This window comes from Podarcis melisellensis (genome assembly GCF_964234715.1).
Source record: "Podarcis melisellensis genome assembly, chromosome: 3".
In the NCBI taxonomy this organism is placed as follows: domain Eukaryota; kingdom Metazoa; phylum Chordata; class Lepidosauria; order Squamata; family Lacertidae; genus Podarcis; species Podarcis melisellensis.
This window is the reverse complement of record NC_138530.1, coordinates 56,799,300-56,817,673: the sequence shown is the minus strand read 5'-3', so window position 1 is coordinate 56,817,673 and position 18,374 is coordinate 56,799,300. Positions and strand designations below refer to the sequence as shown.

Genomic DNA, 18,374 nt, shown 5'->3' with positions numbered 1-18,374 from the left:
AACTGAAAGTGCAATGTGCAAACTACAACTCATTTCATGGGAACATTTTCACTTCCTTAATTGGACATCTCATAAAATTTAACTCATTAGACTTTGCTTTTGCAAAATGAGACAAGGAGAGGGGTGTGTCAGGACAAAGGCCATAGCCATTTGGTGATAAGTACAGATATGGTTTATAAAAGCATGTTATTTTTTATTGGAACCTTTCTTAGCGTAAGCATATACAGAATTTTGTGTCACAAAAAACTTTTCATTGATTGTGTTCGAGCATTCAATTAAAATGGTAAACGTGGTTTTTCCCCAGTGTTTGAAACTCCCATTGTTCTAGGCGCCTTTTGTGACAAGGAATTTCATTAGTGTGAGTGGTTTCTGAGCTCTGGGTGCAGTACTGCACCTAAGATTTCAGATTAAAACTGCAGAGTGGAAGGAAAGGAGGAGCTTTTTCTGCCTCCCCACTTCCAGCTACTCTATGAAGACTAGAGAAGAGACCCTCTTAAGAATATAAGGGGGTGGGCAGGAGGACTAGACTATGTGAAAAATAAACATAAGATTTTAGCTGCAGTTCACTCATTTTCAGCTTTGTATTCTTGTTATAAAAAAGCGCACCTAGACATTCTGTTGTGCCAATAACCTAGATTTAAGGTGCCATTTAGCTCCTAGCTTTCATATCTCTGTTTCTAACACTGTTTTTTTCTATTACTATTGAGAGCTCTCCACTACAGATATAGCCATGCACCTTAGAGTATGCACCTCTTTAAAAAACAAAAACTGGTCACAGACCACTTTCTATACTCTCCAAGAGGAAAAGAAGAGGTCCACAGCTAGCAATATCAGAAGCTGTGTAAACTCACTGCATAGTCCTGTGGATCCCAGATGTTGGAAGCAATCAAGTGGTGGAAGAACCCAGGCTTCAGTGTGCTGCAAAATGAGAAACCTTACAAGATATTTTGAAATGGAATTGTGAATATTTCAGTACTTTGGAAGCAAAATTAACTTGTGCACACCTAGCCCCTACAAATGTCATGGCCTAGCATTAAGCTGGTTTGGTTTCTCATGAAGAAGTGCATTAAGCCCCTTTTGGAACTCCCACTGAAGGAAAACCCACCAGCTCCCTTTGCTGCTGCTAGTTAAGGACATGGCAGAAAACCAGTCTGCTTAGGCAGGCAGTTGGCAGGTGAAGACTTTTAGCTGCTAGACTGCCCTGATAAATCTGTTTCAGTTTTAAGCGTTTTAACATTTTTGTGTTATCTGAGTGTAAACTGATGTGCGAGTCTTCCCCTCCAGTTCAAAAAAGAGATCTTTAGGAGAAAGGCATTGAGGGGAACGAGTGCAATGGTTTCTGGAAACGTTTGTTTGTGTCTTGGTACCACCCAAATGTTCTGGATTCCCAGCTCCCACCAACCTTACGCAGGAAGGCGAAAGGTCAGAGATGAAGAAGAAGAAGGGGAGTCTGGACTTGATATCCCACTTTTCACTCCCTTTAAGGAGTCTCAAAGTGGCTAACCATCTCCTTTCCCTCCCTCCCCCACAACAAACACTCTGTGAGGTGAGTGGGGCTGAGAGACTTCAGAGAAGTGTGACTAGCCCAAGGTACACAGCAGCTGCATGTGGAGGAGCGGGGAAGCGAACCCGGTTCACCAGATTACGAGTCCACCACTATACCACGCTGTCTTGGTGTTGTAGTCCAAAAACATCTGGAAGACAGTAGGTTGGGGAAGTCTGGTCTAGAATGCTAAAAACAGTTCTCTCTTTAATAGGTAGGAACTGTCTGTCATGCATGGGAAGCTCATATTGGAGGAATAGCTTTCACCTGGAAAGCTTCACTTCTGTAAAGATTTTTTCTACAAAAACACTGGCAGCACATCTTTACAAAATATAGTATTTCAGGCACAGGGAGCTTGTGCTGGAAAGTTAAAAAGAATGTGGGAGTTTATGAAAGCTAAAGCACAACCCCATGCCAGTTTACAAAGCAGCAAATCCCACAGTATTCAATGGGTCTTCCACTCAAATCAATATAGAATTACAGCCTCTTTTATCCGGGGGGGGGGCATATATTCCTAAGCAAGAATGCATTACCGAGATAACATTTAAAAAACAGCTTAGTTACATCCCAACCTTTGAGAGATCTGCATATACATTACTGGCTTGTTGTTTTAATACATAACAGAGGAATACAAAGCATCTAAAAAAGAAAAAGATAAACACGTGGCAAAACTAATGTCAGTCCTCCCTACAAGTATTTTATACCTTGGGTTGTGGTTTAATAAGCATTTCCTTTCTATGCTGGCTTGGTTTTGCATGCAGCAACAAGTTCTGCTGGCTGTTTCAACTCAGACATTTCTTGTTTGTAACACTATGTTAGCTTTCTGCAGTAAAGGGGGGTTAATTACAATATTGAAGGCAGTAGAGAGAAACTTAATAGCCCTACTCTGATTCATATTTGTAAATTGTACCTGGTGGTGGTGGTTGTTTTTAACTTTAATAATTTATAGCATGGTGAAACACAACTGTTTGTGAAATGTTGTTCTAAGCTGAAATTTTCTTGGACTAAGCCAATCACCAGCAGGGCATGACTTGGTCTCTGTTTTCACTGCTACATCTTCTCAAATGAGATATTGTACCTTCTCTAATTCTGTTGTTGGCTTCTGAAAAAAGGATTCTTTTCTCATACCCTCTAAAGTGACATACAGAAACTTCAATGCTAGTGTGGAGTTTCCTTGTTGCTTGCCTTGCAATAACTACAAAGTGGAGAGACTTCTTCCTTCAATGAATCTAGATCTCTGCATATAGAAAACAGCTTCAGGGAGAAGTGTGTAGGTATTAACAAACAAACAAAACATGCTTCTGAATTATGAAATATGTATTGTAAAAGATGGCCTTTTAATGAAGGTCTCACACAACCAAAGGAATTTAGAGCTACTTTGCACGTGACAAAGTCTCTACTTGGATATCAGTTCTGTCTAGGAACTGGATGTACCAACTTTGTATACAGCATGTGTATACACGCAACACTACTTCAATACATGTAGCAGGAAGCCCCAAATGGAAGCAGGTTTCCATGGCAAAATCAAGCCCACTTCTGTCACACATAAAGACACACCCTTCAGTTGCATGCAGTTTCCTATACAGAAAACATAAAGTAGGAAATTAATTATGAATCAAGTAACTCTTAAGAGCGGACAAAAATAATGTTTTAAGTATGCCCTCTACCATTAACGGCTGACATTACTAAGGTTCCTTTTTGGTGGGTGGTGTCTGTAATAAATCAAATAATGTGGTGGTCTTGTCAACATTCCACCGTAAACTGAAAACAAAATGCTTTAACCCCCCCCCCCAGTCAAAATTCTACTAAATTCCACATTATAGGATGTCATCCTATAGAGCCCCAGGATCAAAAGTTAAAAAGGAAGACTGAAGGGTCTTTGGGGAGTGGCTGTAGGTCTCAAAGGCAGAAAAGCACTGGGGGAAGAGTTTGTTTTTCTTAATCCTCATTCATCTGTACTTGGACTTCTCCTTCTCTCTGGGTTTCTTAGGGCTTCTGGCTTTCCTCTTTTCCTCATGGTATTTGTCCTTTGACTTTCGGTATCGGTCATCTCTGTCCCAAGACTGGCTACGGCTACGGCTGCGCCGCCTCTCTCGCTTTTCGCTTTTTCTTTTCTCTTCTTTCTGCCTTCGGTCAAGGTCCTGCTTTAAGAAATGTACAGAGAGTTGTAAGGATTAGAAAGGGGCAGGAATGACACAACTTAATTTGAAAAGAATACACAAGCTTGCAATGACATAATTCAGAATCAGATGTAAATGCATTCAGAGGTTACAGCATTCTTTTTGGGGCTGTGGCAAAAGTTCAGTTGCATGAATAGCCTTCCTCTCAAACCATCTTTGGATACAACCTATTATCAGCAATGTGTGGCTGAATTAAAGTGGTTGCTTCATTCACCTGGTTGTTTAATCTTGTAAAGTTAGGTTTCTGCAGCAAGGACCACTTGCTTTAGCAAAAGAATACAGAAACAAAATTTATCATGGGCAATTTTAAAAACTTTAAAACTCTCCCTTCCTTATACAAGAATGTAGTTTCCTAATAATAAATTCACCCTATCTGTTATCTCTACCCCACCCCAAGTATTGTCATTAGTAAAATAGATTCAACCAACATAACTTGTATAAATAATGGATGAGGAAAGTATGCATGTTTCACAGGCTTTGTATGATTACATAAAAGCCCTTCCCTTTCCTTTGCTTCAGTCCAACAAAAGTGAAAAATCTAAGCCTGATTCCAAAAATCAAGCATGTTTTACAGGATCAAGAAATGTAATATATATCTATTATATTTTGTGACATGTGTACTCTGAACTTTTGATGCTGTTGTGCAACACTGTATTATTCAATGCCTTTGCTTTTAAAACAAATGAAGTCTGCTACTATTTTATTTAATTTGCTTGGTTTTGAAAAAGGACATGAAGAGATGGTATCAATAAATCATACAGGAAACATCCAGTAAAAGAAAGCAAGGGTGGAGTTGTTTGAGGCAGGAGACTTTCAGACAGCTGAGAATGGTGCAGCTGTAGGAGCCAAGATCATGGAAAAAATATATTGGGATATGAGAACAGAAAGTAAAGTGCTGGAATGGGAAAAGCGGATAAAGCTCAAACTCATGAACCAGAAAGCAAAAGGAGAAGAGAAACAGCAGCAAAGAGAAATGTGGCAGCAAAGAACCTTGGGTTAAGTACTTAATTCGTTCTGGAGGTCCGTTCTTAACCTGAAACTGTTCTTAACCTGAAGCACCACTTTAGCTAATGGGGCCTCCCGCTGCCGCCGCGCTGCCGGAACATGATTTCTGTTCTCATCCTGAAGAAAAGTTCTTAACCCGAGGTACTATTTCTGGGTTAGCAGTGTCTGTAACCTGAAGGGTATGTAACCCGAGGTACCACTGTATATCTACTGAGTGTTGACTGAAGTGTGATGAAAACATTCCATGCATCTGACCCAATGTTTCCCTGATGCAGCAACACATCATCATTAAACTGAAAGGACAAGAGCCCAGCACCTTAGACTTTTTGGATCTCTTCTCATCCTCATCGGTATCATCTGAATGGTGGCGTTTCTTCTTCTTTTTATCAGAGTGCCTGTGACTTGTTTTGCCATCATCCTCTTCCTCCTCCAATACAAGGTCATATCTTGAGCTAGAGCAGTCTGTTAAGGAAGGCTTGGGAGACAGATATTAGGGTTAGCCAACAAGTTGGCCAACAGAGTTAACACCTTGCAGCACTATCAGGCAAAAACATAAGCGAACTGGATCCAGGAGAATAAAATGACAAAGTAAAATGGTCCACTTCAGTGCACCTCTGGATTCATTTCTGGAAGGTGAAAGCCAGTGACTGCATATTATCATTTTAACTACATAACAAAAACAAATGCCACCCCCCCCCATTTTACTTCTGTTCTAAGGCACAATTCAAATGGCACAAGTAGGGCACAATAGCTGTCAAAATATATTTCTGCATAGAGATGATGGTTAGACTCCATGTCTCAGCATCTGTAATGGGTTTACTATGTGTATTGTAATGGGTTTACTATGTGTTTACTGTACAGATTGTACAGTAAGACGATCCAGGCAAGTATCAAGTCTGAGGGAGGCAGCACTGGCAGAGCAAGCAGAACACACAGAGCTCCCACTATATGAAAACATGCATTTTTAAAAGTTAACTACTCTGATTCGAACCACAGCCTGAGGATGGAGCTGCTCTGTTTTGAAGCCCAAATAGCTGGGGCTATTTTGTTTTGGTCAAGGAGTTGGAAACGCCAATTGAAAAGTGATTTCCACATTTCTAAATTCAACTAAGATTTTAACTAAATAAGTGAATTAAAATTTTACATGCACAGAGTTACATCGGCAAAGGAGTTTACATACAAAAACTACTAGTCTGAGAAACAGTTATTAGAAGTTAAGGTAATAAAAATCTATCTAACACAATAAAGGTAAAATGTTTTTGCAATCCCACTGCAAGATTCCAATAAACTAGAAACATATACCATACATATCCAGGTTGTAGGCTTTTTACTCATAAATAGTAAAATAGGAGTTTTAAAAAATAACATACAATTATTTAGTTGCAAAGGATACTCTTGCTTTGGCTTCACCTTCTCCTTCAAACTTAATTTAGGAGTTTTGTCACGGTCCTTTTCATATTCTTTGAAATCATCCTTAGTATACTTCCCACCTGTTTATAGGAAGAGAGATAAGCTGCCATTGATATTGAATGCAAGTAAGACATTGATATTGAATGCAAGTCACATCCACACCCCAAATTTGGAATTGTCAAAATAATAAATAATATAAAACTTTTTAAAATGTGGGAGAGAGGGAAAATTCACTGCTTAAATGAGTATCTTAGCTATGTGCTGCCACCTTATGGTTCCAGGTCACAAAATGCAAATGGCTAAATATTTTGTAGAGTTGAGGTTCCAAGCTTGCAAGAAAGGACTATTCAGCAAAGAAAGAGAATTGAGAGAAAGGACTCCTGCTAAAATAGTCATTAATGTCTCCCTTTCTTGGTCTACAGATTCTCATGCACAGCAGAGCATATGTGCAGCTGCACACCAAAACTCCACCACGTTCTCATCTGCCTAACAGAAGCTCTGAATATTTGGGTATGTCTGTGAGTCTCAGTACAAAGAATAAATAGATTTTTAGAAAGGTAGTCAATTCAAAAAGTTTGAGAAACATTCACTTTCAATGCTCATTGCCTCCCAGTTCCCCCAGCTTCTACTGGCTGCTACCATTGGGGATCCCTGATTGTGGCTCTCCTGACTGTCTGCATATTTGATGGCTAGCTGACTTGGCTAACAGAACTAGGGAGGGACACCTCTGTTCATTCTAACACCTTCCCACCAGCCTGGTGTAAGGGAGAGGGTTGGGTTGCTTTGCCCTTATTCTCCACCAGCACAAAATACTATACACTACCCAATTTGAGAAGCAGGGTATTTATAGGATGCTAACTGGGAAGAGATCACATTTTATGGTTGTTTGGCAGTTTCATAACTAGCAAACCTGAATGTGACTGCATCAAAAGCTAATGTTTGTCTGCTCTCCTAAAGGAGAACTGATGGTTATAATAAAAAAGAGTTATAGATATAATGTGTAAAATAAATTACCTTTTCCTTTCCATTTAATCTTTGCAACAGACTGGCTAAAATCCACATGTATCCGCCTGTCATCTATTAAAACATTATCCATCTTAAAGTAAGCTTTCTCACAATCTTCTTCCTGGTACACGTTTTGGAGAAATGTAAAGTTAAAATTAGAAGATGACATTTTTAAAAAAAACCAGCAACGGTAGTATATGAATGGAAAAAGTAAATTCCAGTAGCTTAAAAGTCCTCATGCTTCGGATGAGGAACACCAACTGTTGTGTTGGCACAGTGATATTGTGTCATCCATTATTGTAGAGATTTGTTTCAACTTAAAATGTTTGGTATCAAGTTTGCGTAATGAAACCCCAAATGTTTCTACATGGTGGTTATCCAAAAAAGCACTAATCTATCTGTATGGTCAAGGAATCCAAAACCATTTCTGCCACAGCCCTGTGCAACCTACACACCACAACATCACTACTATTCTATGTATTCATTTATGAGGAGAATTTAAGAGAAGCAAATCAAGAGCCTAGTTCTTCCCATGCATTAAGAACTGTCAAGCCATTTTCAATTTCTTAAATGCATAAACTAAACCAGAAACTGAAAGGAGCACAAGCAACATTTCTCCCAGGATAACCAACTGTGGAATCAGGCACCCAAACAGGATCTGACTTTCTGAAAGTTTAGGGAATATAACATTTACAACCATTAATTCTCTCACGAGCCCAGTGAAACTGGTCACTGTAAGCTATATTTTATGAACGGGGATCTAAAGCTGAGAGACAGCGACTTCCCGGAAGTCACAGAAATGAACCTACAGCAGAGCTCATTTGGATCTTCCTAGATGAGCATTACACACTATCCAGGACACCAGAACTGTTCCAGCAGAAAATACTTTCCTAAAACTCACAACAGAAGATTTGTCATAGATTTTGGGTGTGGGTGAGTTGTACTGTTGCTTTGAATGTCTTAAGCTGCTCCACCTTTGTAATTTTATTAGCAGCATTATAAAACCATTTCATAAGAGACAGGTAGAACACACCTTTAGGTTTTACCCTCATATAAAGATGCTACATAAAATGAACTGTGAGTACAGTTTTTGCGAGGCCACATACCTTTTCAAACTCGATGAAAGCATAGCAGAGGGATTCACCTGTCTTCCAATCTCGAATCACTTCACAACTGAAAAATGAGTAAAGCATTTTGTTCTGGAAATCGCAGGACAACAACAACAGTGGTATGATATCAATGGGCTGAAACCTTCTTCAAGAAGTCTCCAATAAAAACAGCTCTGTATCTGCTAACATGGACCACTTTTTCCATACTAGCCATCACTGTTAGGTCTAAGACCAGAAACAGAGGGCTGCCTTCTACATCACAAATTCTGGGTATAGAGTGGCTTCATAAGCAATTGTTGCATCAGAAGACGCAAAATGCATAAGGATATGTGTTAAAAATGCAGGTCTTGAGAAACTCAACATTATGATTTGGATCCAGACATCTTCATCTGTGAATGGAAGTGCATCTTCCATTTGCAGGTAGAACTCTGCTCCAGAAGAACCTCCTGCTTTTCTCTCTGGGTGCTCCAACTGGTGGAAGCAGTGAGGAGAGGAGATCTTTCCCAATCTTCCCTTCCCGCTACAGCCCTCTCCCATGAGGTCCCTCATGCAGGGGGCATATGGGGAAGGGAGATGAGCAAGAATTCCTTGCTCACTCCTTTTGCTTGTGGGATAATCCAGTGAGCAGAGTTCCACTCTGTCCTAACGAGGCATTGCATAGGTAAAGCCCCTTCTCTGTGCGCATACCTCCCTCCCCACTCTGTCCCATAGCCCCTGGGATACTCTTCTAGGGATCAGACAGCAGCATGCTTGAAAGAGGTAGAATTCAAAAGTGAATTGACAAGAAAAGGCAGGAAGAGAAGAGGAAGAAAAAGTGCATCTAGGGGGGGAAAGGACTCTTGGAAGGAGAGGGAAAGACGCTGCACAACTTCTTGTGACACCATGTTTCCCCGAACTTTGTTTCTACACATGCTGAAGGGGAGGGCAGCCAACAAGCACCTTCTTTCAGCCATAGTAAAATTCCTGACTCCCACCCACCAGGACCCGCCTCCGCTGTTCAAGTCTTAAAAATTTCTAAAATAGCCAAAGGTTGAAATAAAAGATTTATGACTGAAACAAACCAAAAGCAGAGCAATCAGTCCCAGAAAGGAAGAGTTTTAAAATTACTTGCAAACTTCTTGCTTTTTGTGCCGATTTTCAATAATTACCTTTTTATTGGTCCAAATCGGGAAAATATGATTTCAAGGTCTTCATCTGTTGTCACAGGATTAAGTTTGCAAACAAACAAGACATTTTCAGGAGGCTTGATGTCTGCATCAGGCAAGTCTCCAACCTGGAATACAAGTGTGATATGAGAGGAGATTTTAGTCCCACTTTACACAGAATCTCAGGCAAGTCACATTTAGACATGTTTTGACATGTAATTATTTAACATATACAACCTTTTAAGTATGCATAAAATCCTTCTGATTTATCTTTATGTCCCATTGCAAGATCAATTATTAGATTTTTTTTAAAAAATTGAACCTACATCTAGATTCAACAGACAGTCCTAGTAATCATCATATCTGATGCTGCGATAGCTTTATTTATATTCACAAAAAGCACATGCATATCTGCAAGGCTGACTTTGAGTTAAATAATTGAACATATTTACCATTTCCAAAAGAATAGCCTTAGTTTTTGCTTCTTTCTCTGCCAGAATTTCTTCCACTTCATCAACAGACCTTCCTTTGAAGTCATCAATCTCCTCATCAGCTCCTATTCTTCCACTCTGTCTTATATTTAAAACAAATAAAAGAAAAACAGCTATTTAATAATATTTAGCCAGTGAGTATATATTGTTGCTTTTTTTCAATCCATTTGTGACTCAGTGCATAGCTGAACTGAAACTAACTTTACTGCTTGAACACAAATTGTAAACATACACAGGAAGACATACAGAAGCACTTTACAATCATTATATAGATGTGAGTTCAAGCTTAAGAGATTGATTATAGTCCTGTCCACAGTACAGTCATACCTTGGCTCCTGAATAAATCGGCTCCCGAATGATCGAAACTCGGAAGTGAGTGTTCCGGTTTTTGAATGATTTTCGGAAGCCAAACATCCGGAAGTTGGAAGCCACGCTTTGGTTTCCGAACGTTTTGTAAGTCGGACGGACCTCCGGAACAGATTCCGTTCGACTTCCAAGGTACAACTGTACTGTGCAGCTTACCCTTTTTGAAATTATACACTCAGCAAAATGTAAGCCGTTAGCACAGGTTTACATATATCACAATAATCTATATTGTGAACCACCAGACACGAACATGCTTGATGACAATTGTAGCAGTTAATTTGTATTTTTCTCCTTCTGGTATGAGTTGCAGGATGACCCTTATTTTTCTCAATTCCACAATGAATGCACCAATTGTTCTCCCCATTTTCTTCACCTTTTAAAACCTGGAAGGGGAGGGGTGTAGATGCAGTTCCATTTCTGAAGTTCAAGGTAGCAGTGTATCTATAAAACTAAAGTTGCCTGCCATATTAATGCCTGAAGCACAGGCATATAAACCTGCGCCTTAGGAGGCATAGCTACATAATGTGGCATGGATAGCACATGTGCCTGTTTGCCTGTGAAGACACTTATCCTCCTCCTTATCTTTGGTCAGACATATGCCTCCTTTGGAAAATACACAGGTATATGTTTTACATTTCACATATTGCACCTCCATGTTTCTGCAGGCATTGGGTTGTGTGCAGCCATTCATTCCAAATAAAAATGGAAGATATACCCAGAAATAACAATTTTAATAATCTGTCTGCTTGAATGTTTCAGTCCTTGAAAATATAAATTCTTTCACATCGCAAAGTGTTAGCGCCAGTCTAACATAGTTTAACCAGAGATTGATGAATGCCTTTCAGGATAGGCTTTTTTTTATGACATTGCTTATTGAATTGGGAGGAAAGAAGCAGGTGGAGGGAGAATATCCTTCTGGGAACCATTCCTCATGCAAGTCAGAGCTCCAAAAAATGCACTCTGCTGAAACTGAAAAACACACATTACTATTGTCCTTGAAGAGGACACAGCTTGATTTTTGTTTCAGTAGTAAACTTTCCATCTCCACCAGTTCAGGTTCACTTTTTTCTTTTTGTTTTACTCTTCTTTTCATTTTGCATCTGTTGAATGGGCACCATGATTAAGGACTGAGGATTTGGGTGCTGGTGGTAAATATTCCTTGTTTATCTATTTTCTGATCTCCCTCTCCAGTATCAAAAGAAATTAAATAGCAATACTCACATCCAGCTGTTCCTTGGTAGGCTCTGGTGAACGATCTGGTATTGCCAAACCAGGGGGGTCATCAAATGGATCATCCAAGATCACTGTATGGTTTATCCTAGACAACAATTGCAGTAAAAGTAAAGGATAATTTCATGCATATGTGTGCATTGTGGCAACAAATGCATCAGTAAATTACACTCACACACTAACCTCCCAGATGGATAATCAGAATCTGTAAGAAAGTATTTATGTCAAGTATGGCACACAGCAAGAAAGGCAATGAACAGAGCATCACTGTATAGTGCAGGGCTCTTGCAGAGTTTCCCAAAAGCATGTGAGCTGGCTTTTGTTGGAGGAAGGTTCAGATCCTACTGCAGCATATGACTGCAGAGATATTCTCTTGGCTAAAAGAGAAGGCAAATCATATTTGGCCAGTTCATAAGACTGTCGCACTGAAAGCGCGTCCAAAATAGCCAAGAGCTGATGATCATACAACTGACTGGCAACGATTTCAGAACATACCCCCCAAAAGTTAAGAAAAATACCATCATGTAATACACAACTGAGGTCACCTGACAATGAAAAGCTGCATATAAACACATTAAATAATAAAAACATTATTTTGTGGAATTCACTGCTTCTGAAGATGGTCATTGTAACTAGTTTGATTGGCTTTGAAAGATGAATTCATTGAGGATGGGTCTAGCAAAAACATTTGGCATGATAGGCCAAATGGACCCTTCAGTGTCAGAGGTGGTATACCACTGATCAAAAGGTATTGGGATGCGGCAGTTGGGAACAGGTATTGATTGCTATGTCCTGCATGTGGGCCTCTCAAAAGAACCTGGCTGACCCCTGAGGGGGATGCTGGACTAGAAAGACCTTTGGGTCTGATCAAGCACGGATTTTCTGATATATGTAGCCTATAAAAGCAAAAGAGTCAAACCTGATGTCTTGATATGGAACAAAATCCTTGTCAACGAAGGCTTCATTAATTTTCATCAACACATCCATGCCTTCTGTTACTTCACCGAAGACTGTATGTACACCATTCAGGTAATCTAAGTTGTCTCCGGTAGTAATAAGAAACTAAAGAAAAACCACAAAAACTATTTTGAGTTAACTGCATGGTGGAAATCTCCAGGTATTTTAAGATGTTTCCTTTGAGACTGTTTGCTATCAACAGCAGCTTTCAATATCATCAATCATTGTATATTCTGAATGGGACTAGGAACTAGAGGCAATATATTGATTTTTCTGGAGGGCAGATTCCAGAAGAGAGGCGATTGTAATATGTTATGTGTTACATGTGGGGCTGCCTTTTAAGATGATTTGGAAACTTCAGCTAGGACAAAATATAGAAGCCTGCCTGTTAATAAGTGCAGACTGATATTCACATGCCTGTTTTGAAACATTTGCACTGGTTGCCATCCAGTACCATGTGGAAATATTGGTTCTCAGTTTAGGTCCTGACTCTCTCAGGGATCATTTCCCTCCCCTCCCAAAGATTACACATTTACATTTTTATGCCTTTCCAAACCTAAGAGTGCTAAAGTCATGTAAAAATCTAACACATTTTAAAATTTACATAATTGCCACAAGATTAAGAACCATCTCATCTTGCTTGACACTGTGAACAAGTAAAATAAAGACAATACTGTATAGGAATTTTGTGCATGTGCTTTATGGTGGTTTTTAGAGTCAATGCTCTTTTATTATCCACAATGTCAATCTATGTAAGTATTAGTTTTGGTTTTTAATGTTGTGGCAAGTCTTGTTAGTAGCTGTTCTTTAAGAACATATCTGTATCATGTGCATGGATTATGCCCAGTCAAATCGTTATTTTAATTCTTTGTGGCATCACTCCTTTCACTTATCCCAAGTTTCTTGTAAGACTCTTCCACTACTGTGGACTGACCTGAGATCCATGCTGATCACTGCCATTGTTCACCATTGACACTGTACCCCTTTTCTTGTGTTTAATTCTTGGCACTTTTTCTGTTTCAAAAAATCTAGCTTGGTCCCCATACAATTTGCTGAAACACACAAAGGTAATATTCAGACAAAAAAACTAAACAAATGTTATAGTCTACTTACATCTTTCCTCCACAAGAATAGAAAATGATCAGTTATTGGCGGTGCTTGTAATACTGCTAATTAGTGTTTTAAACTTCATTATAAGTGCCTCAGTCCAACAATCAGTTTAAAATGCTCCAATATGCATGCAAAGCTCTTCTATTAAAATCATCACTATTTGTTTCAATAGGAGACCAAGATGCAAACATATTCCTTTCAAATGAATAGTAAAGGTAAAGGTACCCCTGCCCGTACGGGCCAGTCTTGACAGACTCTAGGGTTGTGCGCTCATCTCACTCTAGAGGCCGGGAGCCAGCGCTGTCCGCAGACACTTCCGGGTCACGTGGCCAGCGTGACGAAGCTGCTCTGGCAAGCCGGCACCAGAGCAGCACACGGAATGCCGTTTACCTTCCCGCTATAAAGCGGTACCTATTTATCTACTTGCACTTAAGGGTGCTTTCGAACTGCTAGGTGGGCAGGAGCTGAGCCCAAACGATGGGAGCTCACCCCGCCGCGGGGATTTGAACCGCCGACCATGCGATCGGCAAGTCATAGGCACTGAGGTTTTACCCACAGCGCCACCCACGTCCCGTTCCTTCAAATGAATAGGGTACATCAAATAATGTAGGAGCTCTCTGTGCGCCTAAGAAACTCTTAATCAGGTAACTACACCCACGTTCACAAGCTTTTAGAAATGCTTTTAGAAAAACAATACATTTGCCTTGATCTGTCAAGCATGCATCTAGTTCCATGTGTTCAAAGGAGTGGTGTGAATCTTGTTGGATTGGCTACGGAGATGAGAAAAATATTCATTTCCATTTTTAAAAAGAGTAATGTTCCATACAAGGGAATCTCCCTTCTTTAGACAGCTGAACACAAAATTTGTCAGCATTACTGGAAGGGAAGAACACCTAAGATAGACAGTCCAGATAAGGTCTATTGGTCTTTCTGCTGGGTTTAATTACCCAATGAATTGTCCATTCCAATGCATGTTTACTTGGGCAAAGGTCCCACAGTGTCCAAAGAGACTCACTTCCTGGTAAGCATACATAGACTCAAGATCTAAATGAAACTCACCAAAAAATTGATTCACCTCCACGGCCAGTCCCCTGTGGGTCTCCAGTTTGTATGATAAAATCTCTCTGAATGAATACAAAGCACATATAAAAAGTTCTTTAATGTTACCTATCACCATAGTTTATTATTATTATTTATTAAATTTATATACCACCCCTTTATCCAAAGATCAGAGGGCAGTTACGAGTTTTAGAAAAATAGGTTTATTAAAATTTATTGCTTGCACTGACATTTGTATGATGCAGACTGCAAAGCTATTATTTCTAATATACAGGTGAAGTGAGCTAAGATCTCCTAGATCCTTCAACTCTCTTTATCAACTGTATAGCACAAAATCTTTAAAGTGTTTAGTGATTTAAATGTTCAGTTAAAAAAATAAAAACCATGACAAATACTAATCAATCATAAATACTTACTTGTATATTATGTATAAGGCAGTAATTGTAGTACTTGATTTTGCAGAGCTTCAGAAAATTCAGGCAAGCTGCAAGAAATTTAAAGCAAATGAACCAGTCTCCATGTTTTGCTTAATAAAAGAAACTTTCACTGTTCCTCCATTATACAGTACGTAAGAACAACAAAATCCACAGCACATCAAGGCCTGTAATAAGAGGCTAGTAGAAACAAACCCTGTGCCAAGGTTGTCACTCTAGTCAACCCTTAACGAAATTTCAGAATAAAGAAGTCATCCTAAGTAAAATAACAGTGAAAGGATGGTGTTCAGATGTTAAATGGGGTTGCACTCCCTTTAAAGGAGCAGGTGTGCAGTTTAGGAATGCTTCTGGAACCACGGCTGTCATTGGAGGCACAAGTAGCCTGGATGGTGCAGCATCTTCCACCAGCTTTGGCCTAGATTAGGGGTCGGCAAGGTTTACCTCACTTGGGCTGGTTCACTCCAGCAGAAATCCCTCTGTGGGCCAGATCACACGCGCGGTCGTGATTTCTGGCGTCTGCACAGACATGATTTCTGGTGTCTGCATAGATGCGATTTTTGGCACCTGAGCATGTGATTTCCAGCACTGCAGAAGCGAGTCCCCGTGCTGTACTGGTTTAGCGCAGTGCATGGGGACTCGCCGAGCAAGCGGCTTGGTGGCGGCTTGTGGGCTGGTTAAACGACCCCTGTGGGCCACTTGTGGCCCATGAGCCTTAGGTTGTCTACCTCTGGCCTAGATGCTACTCTATCTGGACAGAGATAACCTAGATTCAATTATTTATATGCTGGTAACCTCTAGGTTAAACTACTACAATGCTTTATACATGGGGCTGCCTCTGAAAACAGTTCAGAAGTCACACTGTTGCAAAATTTAGTGGCCAGATTACTGAGACCAGAAGGTCTGAATAAAGGTAAAGGTAAAGGGACCCCTGACCATTAGGTCCAGTCGCGGACGACTCTGGGGTTGCGGTGTGCATCTCGCTTTACTGGCCAAGGGAGCCGGCGTACAGCTTCCTGGTCATGTGGCCAGCATGACTACGACGCTTCTGGCAAACCAGAGCAGCCCACAGAAACATCGTTTACCTTCCCGCAGCAGAATGAGGAGCAAAGCAATTTCCCTTCAAATCTGCTCTGGAAAGTCCCCAGCCCTCCAGATTAATTTAGGAGGGATGTGCAGGGGGGGAGATGCTGCTTCCCTCCCTATTCTGCTGACAGACTCCTTATGGTCAGCTGAGCAACACTCAACACAATCCTAAAGGTAAAGTTACCCCTGACCATTAGGTCCAGTCACAGACGACTCTGGGGTTGCGGCGCTCATCTCGCTCTATTGGCCAAGGGAGATGGCGTTTGTCCGCAGCCAGCTTCTGGGTCATGTGGCCAGTAAGACTAAGCCGCATCTGGCAAACCAGAGCAGCACACGGAAATGCCATTTACCTTCCCGCCGTTTACCTATTTATCTACTTGCACTTCGTGCTTTCGAACTGCTAGGTTGGTAGGAGCAGGGACCGGGAGCTCACCCCGTTGCAGGGATTCAAACCCGTGACCTCCTGATCGGCAAGCCCTAGGCTCTGTGGTTTAATCCACAGTGCCACCTGAGTCCCTTACAGAAGGTCTGAGTACAGTGCACCAATTCTGTCCAGATTGCAATAGCTAATGATTAGTTTCTGTAATCAATTCAAAGTGCTTATTTTGCCTAGCAAGCCCTATAATTCAGGACCTCAAGGACCGCCTCTTCCCACATGAATAAATGCAGACTTTTAAGTATTTATCATATTCACATAGATAAACAATTAGAAAAACTTCAGTTCCTTAATCTTTGGGTGTCAAGCTACTGCCATAGGCATGAGGCAAAACCAATAAACGAAGCAAAAGAAAGACTTAGTTGGTCTTTAAGGTACTACTGGAAGGAATTTTTTTTGCATTTTAAAAATAATCCTGGTAGGACTCCTGAAGAATCAACGAAAATTGTCTCCTGGAAGCAACTGTACTTGTAGAAATATATATCCCAAGAGAGACTGTGCTAGAAGGTCTACGCTTTGCTCTCAGTATCTACAACATTGCAAAGGATGTTGTTTTGCTTCCAGACTGCAGAGTCTAGCCCAGCCTTTCCCGACTTGGTATCCTCTAAATTTGGGGGCCACAACTCCCTTCAGCCCCAGCCAACATGGACTACGGGAGCTCTAGTCCAAACCATCTGGATGACACCCTCCCACCCCCAAAGGTGGGAGAAGGCAGGTCGAGCCACTTGGAGGCACACCAACTAGCACCGGTCCTGCGGGGCGGTGTGCAGAAACCCAACCGGTGCAGCGCAGAAATGCAACGAGGGAGGAAAAACTCCATGGCGGCTCCTGATGCCGCGCCGAAGAGGGACACTCGGGAGAGGCACCCGCAGCCTGTTCAGCCTTCTGCTGGCGGACGCCGGAGCTTCCTCTCACCTCTCGGCCTCTCCTCCGTGTACAAGTCGATCACCAGGTCTCCCAGCGTGGTTTCCAGGAGCACCGCCATGGCGCCTCGCTCCGCTTCCCGGCGGCCTCCCTCGCCCCGGAAGGAGCCGCCTCAGCGCCGCTCCGCCTTTTCCTCTCCTGCTTGGCAACAGACTCACGCGCTCAGAAGCCGCCTCCTCCGTTGACTTTAGGCACCATTTTGTGGCGGTGGTAAAAAACCGCCCGGAGAAAACACTGGGTTTTCCATAGGTCTGACTGGCCGAAGCGGGACCGGGACCAGCCTGTTCCCCATAAAACAGGTCGCAGCAGAGGCAGAAGCTTCTCCTCTTTCCGGCGAGGCAGGTCGTGCTTTGCGTGGTGAAGGCGCAGCGCCCCTGCCTGGAAGTGACTGCAGCGCGAAACTTCTGCCTTGCAGTTCTGACCGGCGATCCGCTCGAGCGGGGTTGCTTGAATTACCTGCGCGGACCTTGGCTGCAAGTGCAACCCGAGAACTGCCTTATCCCTACCTCTAACCTGCGATAGAGTGGTGATTTTCATTGAGCTCCTGGAAGTCGCTTTCCACCACAGACTATAGACCCCATAGTATAATTGCATTGGCATTGGTGGGGCAAAGTTTCAAATGCTTTAAACTTACAAAAACACTTTTAAAAAAACCACTATGACATAAATCCTTCCTTTCGCCCACTCACAACTGTTCGGAATTTCTCCAATGCAGTCCATTGGCAGCTCTAACTTCTTTCTCCTGGAATTAAACAGCTGCAGAAGGAGCCTGGATCTTATGTCTCACTGCTCTATAACTCTAACTAAACTCCCTATCTCTATGGCTACAGCAGCTGGAAGCAGTGCCTGCAGCGCCGCGGCCAAACAAACCTCTCTGAACGCGCATA

The 18,374-nt window shown here is 41.5% G+C and overlaps 1 protein-coding gene across 2 annotated transcripts; it reads right to left on the bottom strand.

Annotated features, from left to right (window-relative positions):
- Positions 1-2,842: 2,842 nt before the first annotated feature.
- Positions 2,843-18,229, bottom strand: PPIL4 (peptidylprolyl isomerase like 4). Of its 2 annotated transcripts, none has more exons than XM_081905193.1 (13): positions 17,479-18,229; positions 15,027-15,094; positions 14,611-14,675; positions 13,376-13,493; positions 12,404-12,546; positions 11,476-11,572; positions 9,850-9,966; positions 9,401-9,525; positions 8,250-8,316; positions 7,153-7,264; positions 6,122-6,218; positions 5,045-5,180; positions 2,843-3,687 (listed from the first exon to the last, which is right to left on the bottom strand). In XM_081905193.1, exons 1-13 carry the CDS (start codon positions 17,546-17,548, stop codon positions 3,493-3,495), a joined length of 1,410 nt encoding a protein of 469 aa, XP_081761319.1. In that variant the 5' UTR covers positions 17,549-18,229; the 3' UTR covers positions 2,843-3,492. The 2 variants fall into 2 exon arrangements, with proteins under 2 accessions (XP_081761319.1, XP_081761320.1); XM_081905194.1 differs by having other exon boundaries at positions 2,843-3,684; positions 17,479-18,221.
- Between the last annotated feature and the right edge of the window lie 145 nt (positions 18,230-18,374).

Bases quoted from the DNA above. Each gene is read 5' to 3' on its own strand.
- PPIL4 (XM_081905193.1), bottom strand. From the start codon at position 17,548: ATGGCGGTGCTCCTGGAAACCACGCTGGGAGACCTGGTGATCGACTTG. The intron at 9,526-9,849 runs GTAAATATGTTC...CTTGTATTCCAG, and splicing joins AGGCTATTCTTTTGGAAATG to GTTGGAGACTTGCCTGATGC. The intron at 8,317-9,400 runs GTAATTATTGAA...CTCATTTTTCAG, and splicing joins CGATTTGGACCAATAAAAAG to TTGTGAAGTGATTCGAGATT.